Here is a 16,706-nt window from a genome sequence, read left to right as displayed (position 1 = left end):
ATATGGGTGTATATATATATATATATATATATATATATATATATATATAAAACAATCCATATCTTGTTATTTGGAGTTAGGGTTAAGTGTTACAGTATAGCACATTCATTCATCCCCTAACAATGGAACACATCCTTCCAAATCCACAGTGCTGCGTTGAAAGGCTCTTTTATCCAGAGGGTTAGACTATTCTGCTTCTTTTCAAAGGAACTATCACAGCTGCTCCCAGGCTCAAAAACACAAGTGGAGTTAAAAGAACAATGACTTACAGTTCCAAATTCAACACTTGATCAAGGCTGATGTTTCTCTCCAATTTCTCACTCTTACAGACACCATATACTACATGCTGTGGATTTAGTCCAGTAACAGCAGGGCAAACCAGGGATTCAGGAACTTGGGGAAATCACAACCACATCAGTGAATTCCAGTCTTGACCAACATACATTTTCAGCAGATGGCTTCATTTGTGGCTGGGAACCTAACTGAAACCACACAGTGGTCATCTTTGCGTGTGTGCATGCACACACACAGCTCTTATACACCCTACAACAATACAACTAGAAGCTTGTGATATGTAATATAGAAAAAAAGCTGATTAGGAAATAGTACTACCAGGTGGACCTAGAGCTTATTGTGGCTTTGTTAGCCAGCTATCGAAAGAGCTAACATTCTACGTGTGGTGACTATTCTAGGTATCTACAAATGGATTGCTGTCTTCCATATCTATGTCACTGTAGATAGCCCCAACACTTATATAAGCTCTACTTTGAGATCAACTGCCCTGATACAAGTTCCTTACTAGTCCGGCTGCAACTGCTTTCTTCTACAACAAGTCACATTCCAGTAGAATGAAATCTCTGCAAAAAACAGTTCTCACTTTTGGCTAGGATGGAGGAGGAGGAGCAAAAACCAAATTTAACTTCGTGCCTGAAACAGTCAAACAAGCAAAAACTAGACAGATTGCATGAAACAATATACATGTAAAGATAATACCGGTTATGTAGAACTATCCTTGGCTAATGATAAAATTACTAACTCATAGTGAAAAAGCAATCATGACAGCACGAGTCTACTTACTCAAGCTAAAGATGCCATCTCCTTTAACCGTTATCACACGTGTTGGGGTCTTTTGGAAGATGGTCTTATTTATTAGAGCTGCAGTGAGGCAGGATTATTGGCCCAAGCAAGCATGGTCAGGCATTCTATTCCTTTCACAGAGTAGCCATTGTGTACTGAGTACCTTTTGTGTCCTGTCCTAGGTACTAGGGACCCAATGATGAGCTAAGATATGTATGATCTGTTGACATTTGCAGGTTATGGAGGGTGAGGGGAGACATTAAACTATTTGAAACTCAAAAGTGTGACGAGAATGAACAGTGTGGGCAACTCAGATTTCAGGAGGTAACTGAGGTAGACATCCTTAGCTTAAATCCAAGACTGAATGAGTTAGGCAAAGGAGGAAAGGAGGGAGAAGAAGAGTGACCAAGGCAGTGAGAATAACATGACTGGAAACCCTGCGGTAGGAGAGAACAGGCTTCACTCAAAGACTACCTGAAGCATGAAAGAAGCCAGGGACAGATCAACGTGAGGGTGGCGTGGTGAAGCAGGAAGGTCTATAGTCATGGTACGTAGGGTTTATCTGGACACTTTACCAATTCTGGAATATGTTACAGATTCCTACTGGCTGTGGTGGTGCATGCCTTTGTGGCACTTGGAAGGCAGAGGCAGGTGGATCTCTGTGAGTTCAAGGCCAGCCTTGTCTTCAACGTGAGTTCTAGTCAAAGATTATGCACTGAGGTCTTGTCTCAGCCCCGCCCAGCCCCCAGCAAGAAAAAGATTCTACTGATTGATTGATTAGAATTTCCCTGATTGTAGAGAGATGGAATGATGCAGGTCCTGAGCCAAATAATCTTGCTCTATGTTTAGCCCTCTTAACATAAAGACAATCATTGCCCACCTGTGTGTTATGACTTACTAGGTAGATCCTTTTGGAATATACAAATAGACTCTAGTCTTTACCAGCCCAAAGGACTAGGAATGACATCAGATAGCTTCTCAGGTCTGCAGCATGGGTTTCCTTGCTTTCTGCAATCTGATGTTCTGCATCTGATGTTCTCACCTATGTATTTTACAAAAACACTCAGGTTTATGCCTTTCTGTCTTCTGCCACTCTAAGAAACATAATGAAAACTGTTACCATGTTGGAACATGGTGCTTAGGGGTCTGGATTTGTGTTCCTGGGACATGGTCACTCATATTGGGCTCAGAATGGACTTCAAGTTTGAAGTAACAACTGTTTTGTGTGTGTGTGTCAACAAATGCATCCCTCAGAATCATGTAGCATCCCATTAGACATTTTGAAGCAGGGGAACAGATAGCGCTGATGATAGGCAACACATGGGCTTGCAGCTCAGCAAAGATAACCATGAAGCCAACAGCAGCTACTGGATGGCAACAAAAACTTTGAGGGGTCTAGAAGAGATATGAGCCGGGCCTGGAGGTGGACATCTCTAATTCCAGCAGTCAGAAGGCTGAAGTAGGAAGAGTGTGGGTTGAAAGCCAGGCCAGGCTGCACCCAGTTTCCATTTGATCTTAGCCAAAATGCCAAGAATGGGTGGAAGATCAGAGAGGAGATGGAGAAAACAGGTGTTACTTAGAAGTGCCTTGCACGGGATAGTTCTGCGAGGAACCAGCTGAGGCTTCGAGAAGTAGGGAGTTTGTGAGCTATACAGCTGTGTAGACTCTTGGCCATAGTCTCTACAGAGCAGCTGAGTGTGTATCTGCACTGTAGCAAGCACTGTCTTCCCAGAGTGATACGCACAGGTTGGAGAAGCCACTCTAGTTAGCAGTCCCATCTTCCCAGGCTCAGGTGTGGCATTCTGAATCTATGTGCAATGCCTGCTTTCACAAGGTGCTTGGCATTTTTACTCCCTAAAAAAAAAATGGAGGTCCTCTAGGATTCAGCTACAACATTCTAGCTACTTGCAAACCAAATGGCTAGTTTTGGGGCTATAAGGAAGAAAATATAAGAACCAAAATGTTCCAAATTGTTCTGCTGTCTTGAAAGGCTGCAGCTTTAGTGCTTTCTCAGAGACAAGGAAGCACTGATAACCTCAACACTTTTCACAACTAAGATACCATTTGCTGCAATATGGGCAGGGCTGAGAAAACAGATATGGGACCACTGAAGAAAGTTGATTTATTTCCACCCCTCATCCCCCCAAGGTACTAGGAGTGTATGTACTGGCAAAGGAAGTGAGTCTCACATATAGACTAGCTCTAGTGTAGGGAGTCCCAGGCAAGTGATGTTTTTTAAGTGTGGGGTGGTGCTTCATATCAGCAGAGCACTGGGTTGCTAAAAGCCAATGCTTATTAAGGAAAGAGTAATGCTTTGCTTCAATGCACTTGCAAACTCACAGACTTGAGTTTTCCCAAGCTTCAGGCCAGAAATCATAATATTAGTTACCACAAACCAGGGGAACAAGAAAAAGTACTTCCCCCCCAGTTCCTCCCCTCACCCCCGCTCTTATTACTGTGATCTTAAATCAAAATGGAAAAAAAAAGTCAATGCTGGAGTTTCAAACATATTTTTACTAGTAATTCTCACTCTCTCACCAAACTCCCAAACCTCTTTTGAGCTAATCGCTTAAGCCTTCATTTAGCTGGGCTCTGTGTAAAGATAGTTTTAGGTTTGACTCACACAAAAGCTCCAGTGTGTATTAGCCTAAGACAGTTTAAATATAAACCACATAGTAGGGAGAAAAAAAGTACACATCAATGCCTATAACTGTCAATGGCCATTTTGTCCCCAGCATCCCTAGAACCTTTTGTGCAGAACAACAGAATAAAACACCTTTTGTCCTCAGGCTTGGGGATGACCGTTGCCATGGCTGTGAGTTCATAATGGCCAAGTGATTTGCCCAAGTCATCCATGATTTTGGCTGCAGATTTAATGCTGGCTCAGAAGGAGGGCCAGCGGGAACAAGGGCTCAGATTCTTCCCCAGGGAATGAATGTCACACGAATGCATACACTATACTACCCTCTACCCAGGGCATGCCTTACCCCTTTATCAAGCTACAAAATTAAAAAGGAAAGGAGGTTTTGCAATGGTCAGACTATCTACAGGGAAATGGGAGCAACCAGAATCCTACTTAAGAGAAGCCAAAGTAAATGACAGTACACAGAAGCTCCAGGAGATGCTAAGTAGCATTCTCAAGAAGTAACGGTTGTGCCCCATGGTGACCTCTGGCAAAGCTGATTGATATTTTTTGGTTGTCACAGCTAGGGTAAATGGTGCTACTGGCATCTAGTGGGTACAGGCCAGGGATGTTCTAAATATCCTATAGTGCGCATGACAGCTCCTCCCAACAAAGACTTACTAGACCCCAAGTACTAGTCCAAGAGGAGAATTTCTGAGATGCATACACAAAAACTGTTTAGACTAGTGGTTCTCAAGCAGGTGCCATCTGGCTCCTCAGGAGACACTGGACAATGTCTGGAGATATTTTAGGGTCAATAATACTTGGAGGATGGTGTTTATAATTGTGCTAAGGAACCCTGCTCTGAGGTCTTAGAATTTGGCTTTGTCACCAGGTTTGTTTAAAATAAAAAAAGGGTTGTGTCTGTGTGTATCTCTGTGTGGATATGTGCACATGTGTCCCTGGAGACTAGAGGCATCTGATCCCCAGAGCTGGAGTTACAGGTCCTTGTAGACTGCCTGATGTATGTGCTTAGGGACTGGACTACGATCCTTTGAAAGATCGGCATATGTTCTTAATTGTAGAGCCATCTCTTCAGGCTCCCAATTCTAAATTGGTTTTAAAAAGAAATGCTTAAGACAACATCCACTTAAAAAACATGCTAGAACAGAAGGTCTCTATCACATTAGAAATATCTGAAAATTCTGATATCAAGGCTCCACTGACCTGGACAAATTAGATTGAAAATTTCAGTTGATAAGTGGTAGTATTAAGAAATGAGAGTTTGTTGTCTAAGCCTGTAAGCTTTCCTGGTGAATTCAATGGAGGCTCAAGTTGGAAAACCACGGATACAGAATACAGGTCAACACACTGTTCCTTGGGGCAAATCTGGCTTGCTCCCCATATAGCTATGAACAAAGAGTGTTTTTTTTTTTCACAAGTTCAATGCCAGCTTGGGCTATTCCTTTAGTCTATGTTTATTCCATCCTTAAGTGAGCCCAATCTTGTCTAAATGGGGCAGGTGGAGGGAGGCTTGAAGAATACATTGTGACATATGGAAAGCATATGAAATTCAAACTTCTGTGTCTGTAAATAAACCTTTATTAGCACATGGCCACCCACATTCATTTCCATATCATCTAGGGCTATAGTCAAGTCCTAAGGCATTGCTGAGTGAACAGTTGGCCACAGACAATTCCATCAGACCCTTTACAGGAAAAGCCTTCAGAACTCCACTGGAGAAGGACCGTGGTTCACATATTTTACAATGGAGAACTCTGTCTAGGGGCCAGAGAGCTCAGTCACGAAAGTGCTTGCTGCTCACCCATGAGAACTAGAGCTTGATCCTCAGAGCCCATGGAAAATTTGAGGTTTTATAATTTCAGTGCTGTGAAGGTAGTGGTCGATCCCTGGGGCTTGCTGGCCAGCCAGTATAGCCTACAAGGAGAGTTCCAGGCTGATTGAAACACCCCTTTTCAAATAACAAGATAGATGGTACCTGAGGAACGACAGGTGAGATTATCCTCTGGCCTCAGCCAATGTGTGTTTGTGTGTTTGTTTGTGTGTGTGTGTGTGTGTGTGTGTGTGTGTGCACGCATGCGCGTGCGCGTGAGCGCGCATACCCCCACCTCCCAGCAGTCTGTTTAAGTCCATGGAGAGGACCAAGCTGTTGCTTTTCTTATTAACTCTGATGCTTTTCTTACTAACTCCCAGAAGATTCTACGGTGCAAGTCTGGGATGTAGAATGGAGGATTTTTGAAGGGAAATTGGTTTAGCCCCAGGAGACTGCAAGGCCACTTTAGGAGGCCTGTGAGGTCCAAATTGTCCCTCTAACAGCACTAAGGCATTATTTACTTTTGCCACTGTACTGACATTTGTGCCGTAAAAGTGCTGATGCCATAGCACAAAGCAGACAGTGGCTCTAAAGTGCAGTGAGCACATTCTTCAGCACTAAGCATTGCAGCAAAGAGAAAGAAAACTGCAGAGCTGGTTTCATGTCACAACACCCTCAGTACAAAGGAGACATCCATCCATCTGCAGTGCCACATGTCCTAATATATGGGACTTTTTTAACGTTACAAACCTGAGACTGTGTCTTTGAATATTCCATGTAATGAGAGCTGGGGAAGTGCAGAACACTCAGACTGCACATCAACAGATGGCCATAACCTTCAGGAAAGTTCTGCCTCAGTTGTGTGACAAGCCCACCTAGCACATTTTCTCATAGAACACTACTGTTTTTTTTGTTTGTTTGTTTTTTGTTTTTTTGTTTTTTCTAGAAAGAGCTCTGACAGGCTATAGTTACTCAGACATAGCCATTTAGAAGAGATGTTCTCAGTCATGAACTAAGTGAACAGCTTGTCATTTCAAAGAAAACAACTGGTGGTATCTGTTGCCAGTGAGCTTGGAGCAACTTGTACCTGCCACAGTGAGACTGACAACTTCCCCAGCTCTCATGACTTCTTGATGAAGTCTTAGTAGTGATATAAAGGCATAGGACTTTATGTGGCTTAATAAAATGGCTCAGTATTGGGAATTCAGGCATAGGTCCCCACTCACTGCTAGTGTTTTCCAAATAATCAGTGTGTAGCTTCACAGAATCATTTCTGAATATAAGAGCCAATCAACATTCAGGCTACACCAACGGGTTTTAATGCCTCAGAGTACCAAAGGATCATCAATTGGTTGCATATTCCACAGGGCCAACCGTCTTTAAGAGACCACTACTTGGGGCAACTTAGTTGGTAAAGTGCTCGATGCTAAACTTGATGACCTGAGTTTATCCCTGGGCCCCACATGGTGGAATGAAAGAATGGCTTCTGGAAGTTATCCTCTGACCCCTTCCCCAAAGTATAATAGAATATCCTTTCAAAAATAAAACTATTACTTGCTGAATCTTGCCATTGGCAGAAAAGATTTTCTTATTCTGCAATTACTTTTAAAGACCATTGAAAAATCTCCTCCAACCTCATACCTGTGAGAGATGGAATTTTCTTCATATATATCAACTAAAGTAGGAAAAGCCAAGATACCACTGAATGAATACAGAGGCAGAGGCAGAGGTAGAGGCAGAGGCAGAGGCAGAGGCAGAGGCAGAGGCAGAGGCAGAGGCAGAGGCAGAGGCAGAGTCTGGATGCCTCATATTAAGCTCCACATTATAAGGAGTTTTAAAAGTAGAAAATGGTACTTACTCTTCTCACTAAAGCATTGTTTTGATTTGGAAAGTATTTCACTTTTTGAAGATGCTATTTAGGATAATATAGGATGGGTTTATTATTATTTTAATATGTAAGTTGAACTGAGGATGTAGCTAAGTGGGAGAACAATGGCCTATTATATGCAAGGCAGTCTCCTGGGTTTCATTCTGACAAAACTAAAAGTTTACTATTAATTATAATTTCTTATAATGTATTTATATCTATGTATATATCACCAATATTGTTGGAAGGGGCCTCTAATTTTAAAAGTATGAAGAGACCTAACACCCCAAAGTCTGAGAATCACCAATTCAGAGCACTATACAGTATTATGAAGTCAATTTATGGCAGGGAGGCTTCCCTTAAAGAGCTAAGCACAGACACACAGTAACTCACCTTCCAGTCCTTTTGACTCTCTTATAGACCCAGACATGAATGTTCACCCATGTAATGATAGGAATGCTGAAACTATTTCTAATGTCATAGAAGGAATTATTTCTAAGTAGACCCTTTAAAAAGCTTGTCCTAAACCTGCTTAACACAGAACTTCCAGTTCTGTGGCATACCATGAAAATCTTAAAATAGATTAATCACCAACATTTTTAAAATAATATGTGAGCAATAGAAGCTAGGTGACCACATAAAAGTTAGACACTTAATAGCTGGGAATAAAGAAACTTAAATAGACACTTGTTAGTCCTTTCTTTTGTTCTCTATAAATAGGACTGACTGCTTTTGTATTTTTCTAAAGATCACTTTAAAGTGCTTAACACTTTGCCTAGTCAAAAAGGGGAGCAGGCGACTGCAGAAACTGACCCTGAGAAGGGAAAACTAGCTCTAAGTCCAAATAATACAGATATTCAGAGCAGGAAGATCTTTAGGAAGTGATTCTGGGGTCTACCAACATTCAGCATTCTTGACAATTTGGGGGTCAGCATCTTTGCTTTCCTGGATCCACTCATTGACTCTCTTGATTTGATGCTATGTGTGAGACATTGTGACAGGGCTTTCAGGTGTTCCCTTCCCAACACTGATCCTTGTATGGGATGGTGGGGAGCAACATATATGACTTTTAGTTAGAATGAGAAGGGAGACAACATAGGGACATGGGGGGTAAGGTAGGACAGATGTCCTTGGTTAGTGTGAGATACTGACAAAAAGGTATGGATCCATCTATGGATGGACTGAGTGTAAATAAGCCTTGGAGAACACACATGTTCCCATGATAGGCATTGGGGAAAGAATGTTGAATCAACATGGTGTGGGGGCCAAGGTTTAGTTGAATTGCTCAAGGACATGGGGTAGAGTTAGGAGAAGTCGGAAAAGAAAAGCAGGTGGGCCCTCCTCCAACCGTAGGAGGCAGTCAAGGCATCTTGAGCCTCTGTGCTTCATTTGCAAGCAGGAGAGGGGGCAGGTTTGTGTGCAGGAGAGTGACATGATTGGGGATGTGCTTGTGAGATTCATCTGGCGCTGGTGTGTAGGTTGGACCGGAGTGGGTGCAAGCTAGTCTTCAGCTGTGGGCGGAGGCAGAACCAGCCTTTCTGAGTTTTATTCAAAGGGGACAGGGGCGTTGTCAAGGGAAGCAGGAAGGATAAAAATCAGTCAAAGCCACAAAGCTATTAAGCAATCAGTGTCACATGCCAGTTTTTAGAAATGAATACATGAGAAAGGGCAAGAGAACTTTTGTGAAGCCATCGTCATAAGGCCATTCTAGAAAAAGCACAGAAACCCAGAGAGAAGGCAAAGCCAAGGTTGTTTTGGGAAGGAGGCAACAAAGAATGGTTTAAAGAGGGCGTGGTGATCTCTGGGTTTGACAAACAAATCATCATACTTGATACACAAGGAAGCCAAGACATAAACCTTTGAAATCAATGCCTGGTGATGTTAATTCTGACTGTCAACTTGACAAAATCTAGAATCTCCTGGGAGGTAAACTTCTGGGCATGTCTGTGGGGCAGCATCTAGATTAGGCTACCTGAAGTGGGCAGGCCTACCCTATGTGTGGGTAGCACCATCCCATCGGCTAAGGTTCTGGATTGAAAAGAGGAAGTGTGCAATGTCTGTTTTAAACTCTATCTGATCCTTGACTGTGGATTCAATGTGACCAGTTGCTTCATAACTGTTATTTTGCTACTGTTATAAACCATAATGTAAATATCTGTGTTTGCCAATGGTCTTAAGTGATCCTTATGAATGACCCCCAAAGGGTCGCAATGCACAGGTTGAGAACCACTGGTCACATCTGTAATGCTCATGGTGACTTCTTCCCCATGATGGTCTACACCAGTGGTTCTCAACCATCCTAATTCTGTGACACTTTAATACATACAGTTTCTCATGTTGTGTTGACCCACCAACAATGAAATTATTTTCGTTGCTACCTCACAACTGTAATTTGGCTGCTGTTTTGAGTCACAGTGTAAATACTGGTGTTTTCCAATGGTCTTAAGTGACCACTGTGTGTCTGTTCTTTGTAATGCCTAATTAGTTTCAATGGTCTTTACTAGAAGTAAATTTGAATGTTAATGAATAGGTAACCTTTTCACTGAATCCTACTGAATTCTGAGCTCCTTGGCTTTAAGGATATTTTAGGACATTGGAACACTGGTGGAGGCTCACCTATGATAAAATTCAATCTTTAAAGGCACTTATAATACTGAAAGAGAGTATATACCATACTAACATGCTGATAGGGTTTGAGTATATGGGTTATTGGACTGCCAAGGTTCCAGGAGGCTGAGTTTCCTTGAAACTCTTTGTGCCTCGTGAGTGCTTCTAGGCCTCTGGCCTGGCAAGCAAACTTCACTGGAGTGGGCATGGCAGCTGTGAAAGGGTCGTTCTACTCCCAAAGGGGTTGAGACCCACAGGTTGCAGATCACTAGTCCATACCTTCAAACCATGAGCCCAAATAAACCTTATCTTTCTTAAGCTGCCTTTATCATGTATTTTGTAGCATCAATGTTACTGCCACCTCAAAACAAAGAATTTATTTGGTTTACAGGAAATAACCATAGGTCACCTGTAAGTGAATGGGTGTGGCTAGTTTGCATAAAGTTTTTTTAAAACAGTGTGTGGCATCAGGAACACTCGTAGGAATTTCCACTAATTAGCTCCAGGAAACAACCACAAAGCAGTCCTTGTTTCTCCTTCTGGGAGACATTTCATCATTGTCACTATTCTCCTTAGGGCAAAAGCAAGTTTATAGATAAAATCCAAGCATAACTTCAGAGAGAGGCTCAACCTATTTAAACAGCATTTTGCGACCAGAAGCATTCCATTTAGTATCAGCTTGTCCCAGACAGACACAGCAGCTGTCTATAAGTATAGGGGTTGTTTGGAAGTGAACCTGGATGACCAGAAGGACACAACCTGATGAGGTGGGGGCCATACAAGCTGCCGTCTTCCCTGCCATGCATTAGACCTCACCAATTGCAAAAGACTGAGAATTACTCATTCTGGAACAATCCAAGCTTTGTTCCTAAAAGCTTTTGTGACTGGCAAATAGCTCCAGCTCAGCATCCAGGGCTGATGGACTCTCTGCTCCTCTTCACTTTCTTTGCTTGCCTCCTGTGAGCTAAGGAACGTATACGAGAGCAAAAGGCCAGGTAAGCTGATGCAGTGGGCAGTCAACGGGGCCACTGTGACACAAAGGGTCGTTCTACTCCCAAAGGTAGTACCACTCAAGTACTGGCAGAGGAGCAGCCCCAAACTGGAATGCTTCCAAACAAACTAGAGATGTTTTCTGGATATATAAGATAGCTGATTATCATTTGTGCTAAGGAAGCTAGGAAACAGTTACTCTACAGTAGATGTCATTTTATAAAAGCAAGAAAAGAAAGGACCCAGGTATACTGAAACTTAACAGTATGTGTCTAGACTATGGTATGCTCCTACTGTATTCACCTCCATGGAACCAGAAAATCCCAAGTGGCTGGAAGCATACTGTAGAGTGAGAGCTTCCCTGACTTGAGCTCTATATACTCAGAAAGCTGCCACTGAATGTAGACTCTAGGGATCAGAGTGACAAGGGCCATCAGAACCTACATGACATGACTACTCCTCTAATGATAGAGGAAAGGCCACCACAGACACAGGTGACATGTTCCTGGTACATGTCCTAATAGGAACAAGGGGATTTCTCTCTTGAGATACATTTCAAGTGTTTGAAGATATAACCCTAAAACATAGTGGCCATACATCCTTAAGTTCCGAAAGAGTGACCCTAAGGGACAGTAGCACTTGGGAAGCAGAAGAAGGTGGATTTCTAAGAGTTTGAGGCCAGTCTGGTCGCCATAGTAAGTTCCAGGATCCCTAAGGCTACATGATAAGACCCTGTCTCAAAAGAACATAAAGCAAAGCAAAGCAAAACAAAACAAAACAAAACAAAACAAAACAGTAACAGCAACAGCACTTGGAAGGAAGAAGCAGGAGGATTGGGAGTTCAAGGTTATCCTCAACTACATAGAGTTCAGGTTCAACATGGCTACATGAGACCCTGCCTGGGTGTGAGGGTGGGCAATGGCCAGAGTAACTATCAAGTCTTACAGTGAAAAAATAGTTATGTGTTTTGGGGGAATCAAGGAAAAAGACACTGGACCAACCCTGACCTTTCTGGTGGGGGACAGTGAAGTTGGGGTAAAGTACTCTCTGATAGTGACTGCACAGTGAGAGAGGCATTTTTCTTTGGCAAAGGCTTCCTGGTCAGCCAGTATCAATACCTCTATGGAAAGAAACTGAGAACTATATCGGGGCGGGGGGTGGGAGAAGACATACAAGCCATATGGAATTCTCTATTTTTTCCCACCACACCATCTGGTTTAGAATCTAAGTACAGAATGGCAACTGTGTTGATTTTAGAGCGGAAAAAAAAAAAAACCCATAAACCAAAAAACCTGGGGAGAAAATGACATGGCTGGGGCAGGTCTCACTCTGTGACCAAATATACCATCTTTACAGTGGTGGTCTGGTGTAACATTGTTCCAAATACAAATGGGACTTCAGACATACATTTGGTACCTGCAAGACCAAGGAGTGGGGTGAATTCATACAAAAGTCAGAACATATGTCCATATAAACTGTTTCAGGATCTCTTTAAAATCTACAAGTTCAAATTAAGTACAAGGACTTTCTTTCCTCCAGGCAAGACTCTGATAGCTCCTAGAATTCTTTCCTTATAAAACTACCAGCAACTCAGATACCATAGGAAGCCTGGATCTCTCATTATACCTAGAATTTCAAAACCCCTGAAAATGGAAGTTTTAAACTGGGGCAGGGAGAGCAGAATGGACTCACCTTCCTTGGTGCTGAACCTTGAACTGAATGGCCAATGGAATGGGCTTTCTCAGAATAGAGCTGGGCTCTTAAGCAAGGTGAGTGCAGTGCATGTGGTGTTGGCACCCTGGACAAGCTGTATCACCTTCAAAAACTCATGTTCCTCAGGGCTCCCAAACAAACCGACGTTAGCAAAGTCTTTGAAGCATTACTGTTTTTGTTTGTATTTTTGTTTTTGTTTGCTTCTCAGCCGCAACTGCAGCTTCAAATGCCTCACATTCTGAGGTTTGGCTCACACACATCTTACTCCAATGCTTTCCTGTGAAACTGCTTGATGCCTGGAGCCACAGACAGACTTATGGTTTCCTCTGGGAAGATGATAGTGTTTCTTCTTTACCACATGGTCTAGTGCCTGGGGTTCAAAAATGACTCAAAACTCTTTCTAGATTTCCAACTACCCTGGTATCATTAATTTTTATTACATTTGTTTATTTATATTGTATATATATCACACATGCACATGTGCACACTCACATGCGCGCGCGCGCACGCGCGCGCGCACACACACACACACACACACACACACACACACACACAGACCATGGTTGGAGTATCTTCTACCCTGCGGGTCCTAGGTATTGAACTAAGGTTATCAGGTTTGGTAGTGAATGCATTTATCCACTGAGCAATCTTGCCAATCCCAACACATATTCCTAATAAAAGCAGTATCCTGTCTCAAGTGTGGCCGATTCTGGTTCTTAGTAACATACTCCCCTCCTCTTTCTGCCATGGATTACATATATTTAATTGGATGATATGTGTGTGTGTGTGGTAAAACAGACAACCAAAAAATGGCTTTAAGATATAACTTATAAACCATTTTTTGAAGGTTGGGTCTTACTATGTATCACTGGCTCAAGTCATTCTCCAACTTGTGGCAATCCTCCTGCTTCTGCCTCTCAAGTACTAGGGTTATGGGTGTGAGTCCCAGTGCCAGGCTCCCATCTACTCTAAATGTTACAATTCAATGGTTTGGAATGAATAGAGTTGTGTGATCATCCCTGGAATCTACTTTTAGAACAGGTTTATCACCCCCAAGAGATCCTTGGTTCTCATCTGTGGTCAATCTCTGTTCCATGCTTCTCTGGGCCTCTGGCAACCAACTCTCTAAGAATCATCTCTAAGGAGTCACCAGTTCTGGAAACTCAATCCAAATGGAATGCTATAACACTCAAGCTCCTATGTCTGGCTTCTTTTACATAGGTTCCTGCCTTTAATGTATATCTATGCCACAGCAAGTGATGGCACTTCATGCTGTTTCATTGCTGAACAGGAATCCATTGGACAGTTGTATCACAGGGAATGGCAACAGCAATTTTTAAATCAAGATTCCACCCCTCATCACCACATTCTTTGAAGGGTCTATGCTATAGAATGCTCAGTCCATTCTTGCTCACCTTATAGGCACACACAGAACAAGCACCTATGGGCAGGGGGAAGCAGCTCTGTTGGTAAAAGCTTGCGTAGCATACATGAGGCCCTGGGTTTGATCCCTAGCACCACAGAAACTGAATATGGTGATATACATCTTTAATCTCAGCATCAGGTCATCTTTCAGATGTTCACAGACAACTTGGGATACATGACTTTGCCAAGAAGAGTTGAGAATCACCACCACCACCAGCAGCAGCAGCAGCAAATCGCAGACCTGTGTGAAAGGGCCTTAGCAGGCTCTGGCCTGGCAAACATGGTGCTAGCAAGCCTTGCTTTTCCCCTTTTCCTTAGCTAGCCATCAGGGTCTATTTCTTTATTTGGACACTTTCTTATTCCAGACTTGTTTCTGAGAATGACTACCAAAGTCCAACAATCAGAAATCCCCTTTAGTTCACCTGATAACATGCCAAATCAAATTCTACCACCACACCCTAGCCCATTCTAACACAAACCTCTCCTTTTTCTCTTCTTAAAAATTACACCTGCAAGGACATGGGCTGCCATTTTTCTGCCTGAGTCAGAAGGCAGCCACTTTAACTTTCCTTCCCTGCTTAATAAAGGATCCCTCTGTGAAAAACAGGTGTTTGGGCATGGTTTGTGCCTTATCTGGAGTCTTAGAGGGAGCTCAGAGTGTGTAGGACTTTCTTCACTATCAGCCCTATGTGGAATGATTGAGTGCATGACCCAAGACACAGAACTAAATCTAAGTCGGATTTTATGATAATTAACCTCATGGTTCCATTTTAGGTCTTAAAGGAAAAAGGGCAGATCTGCCATTCAACAGGATACTTTTTACTGTCCCTCAAGACTTCTATAACTAATGTCATTCACCATACTGATATTTCTTTGTTCTTTTTAGAGGTATGTATGTGTGTACCTGCATGTACATATGGAGACCAAAGGTTAATGCTGGGTATCTTCCTTCATTGATATCCCCCCCCGCCTTTTTTTTTTTTTTTTTTTTGAGACGGGGCCTTTCACTTAACCCAGAACTCATCAATGGGCTATGAGCTCCAGTGATCCACCTGTCTCTATGCCCCTTATGCTGGGACTACAGGTTCACACTGCCATCTGCTTCTACATGGGTGCTGAAGGTTGGAACTCTAGACATCGTGCTTGTGAAACAAAAACCTTTTCCATTGAGATACCTCCTCAGCTCCTATCACTGCCATCTTTGGTTGGTCCCTGAACAACCACACAACTCAGTCGGGAGAAATGGCATCGCAGATTGAGACAAAATGATAGTAGTATTTTAAGCTTAATGATGACTTTATCTGACCCATCATAAGTCCTTTGTATCATATTTTACATGACTTGAGCTACCATCTTACACTGAGTTAAGTGAGAAAAACACTAAGACATATTCCGACTTTGGGGCTGGAGAATGAGGAGAGGCATACTGCTTAGCATCTTCTCCACCTCAAATCTCCACCTCAAATCCACCAAATGACTCATACATATATTTTGCTCAGACCTAGCCCCTTAATGATCATAAAGATGAGTGCCCTTCCTAAGCAAAAAAACGTGGAAACTGAACTCAAAGGACCTACCAGGCCAATGTGTAGCTATCTTATCTTAATTTCACAGGCTTTGCTTTCTTGAAGATATAGGTTGATACTAAGCGAGAGTGGTACAAAGCTGTACCATTGAAGAGGTATGTAGATATGCTCAATACTTTTATATGTGAGGCTCCTTGAAATCTCTGACCCAGTTCTGGGCCCTGTAGTGGATATGTACATACCCCCGCCATCATTACTGATTCAGACATCTGAAAATCTGTGGTTAACTCAAGGGCATAGCTCACTGTACACTGTTCCCTTTGATACAAAGAAGTGGGTTGAGGAAAGAGAGGGAAGGTGGGAAGAAGGTGGAGAAAGATGGGGTGGAATGGAAAGGGGGAGGAAAAATGAAAATGATTAAAAAATTATTAAAGGGCAGTTTCCACCCACACCCATGTCAACAAATGAATGCATCAAGCAAAAACAGAAAATATCACCAAACTGAAAAATCCATTATAAATCCCAATCAAGATAACAGTCGAGTTGCTTGTGGAATTCACCCCAAGGCTGTATTTACCTGGACTGCTCAAGGGGCCAGCCCTGTCCCCCAGGGTTGGCACAGGACGGTACTGATGGTTCTTTGAGCCTGGGTACATCCAGTGGTACCTGCCAATTTCCATTTCAGCTCTGCTGTTCACTGCCAATTTCAGTGGCAAAGAGTCAGTGTCTTTCTCCAGCAAAGATTCTATAATCAGCATTTCTATTTATTCTCTTACCATACAGTAAAGGAAAATTGGGAGTTAAAAAATATGCTATCAAAATGCAACCTTTCAGTACCAATCAATTAATTGAACATGAGAAATTTCAGAATCAGTTGGACTTTTGTCTTCCATTTTTGAATTTAAGTTTATACAAATTACCAATATTTTTTGGTTTCTATTCTCTGCATTATCTCATAATCTAAAATGTTCATTTGTGGATGGTTACTGTTCATGTTAAAATGTGACTTCTCATAATGTGTTTCTTTGGATTTATTTCCTTTTC

At 42.4% G+C, this 16,706-nt stretch overlaps 1 protein-coding gene across 9 annotated transcripts in view; it reads right to left on the bottom strand.

The window, feature by feature from the left end:
• Positions 1–16,706, bottom strand: part of Gpm6b (glycoprotein M6B) — a 159,018-nt gene that overhangs the window by 20,558 nt on the left and 121,754 nt on the right. For 3 of the 9 annotated variants that reach the window (XM_021187323.2, XM_021187322.2, XM_029533987.1), the window contains exon 2: positions 16,240–16,359. The exons of the other annotated variants lie outside the window; for them this stretch is intronic. In XM_021187323.2, coding sequence (XP_021042982.1) covers positions 16,240–16,359 — 120 coding nt within the window. The remainder of the gene's footprint in view (positions 1–16,239; positions 16,360–16,706) is intronic. 9 annotated transcript variants of the gene reach the window in all.

The sequence above is a fragment of the Mus pahari genome, chromosome X, assembly GCF_900095145.1.
Source record: "Mus pahari chromosome X, PAHARI_EIJ_v1.1, whole genome shotgun sequence".
NCBI classification, from domain to species: Eukaryota; Metazoa; Chordata; class Mammalia; order Rodentia; family Muridae; genus Mus; species Mus pahari.
The sequence above is the reverse complement of the archived record's forward strand: the minus strand, read 5'-3'. Positions and strand labels throughout refer to the sequence as shown.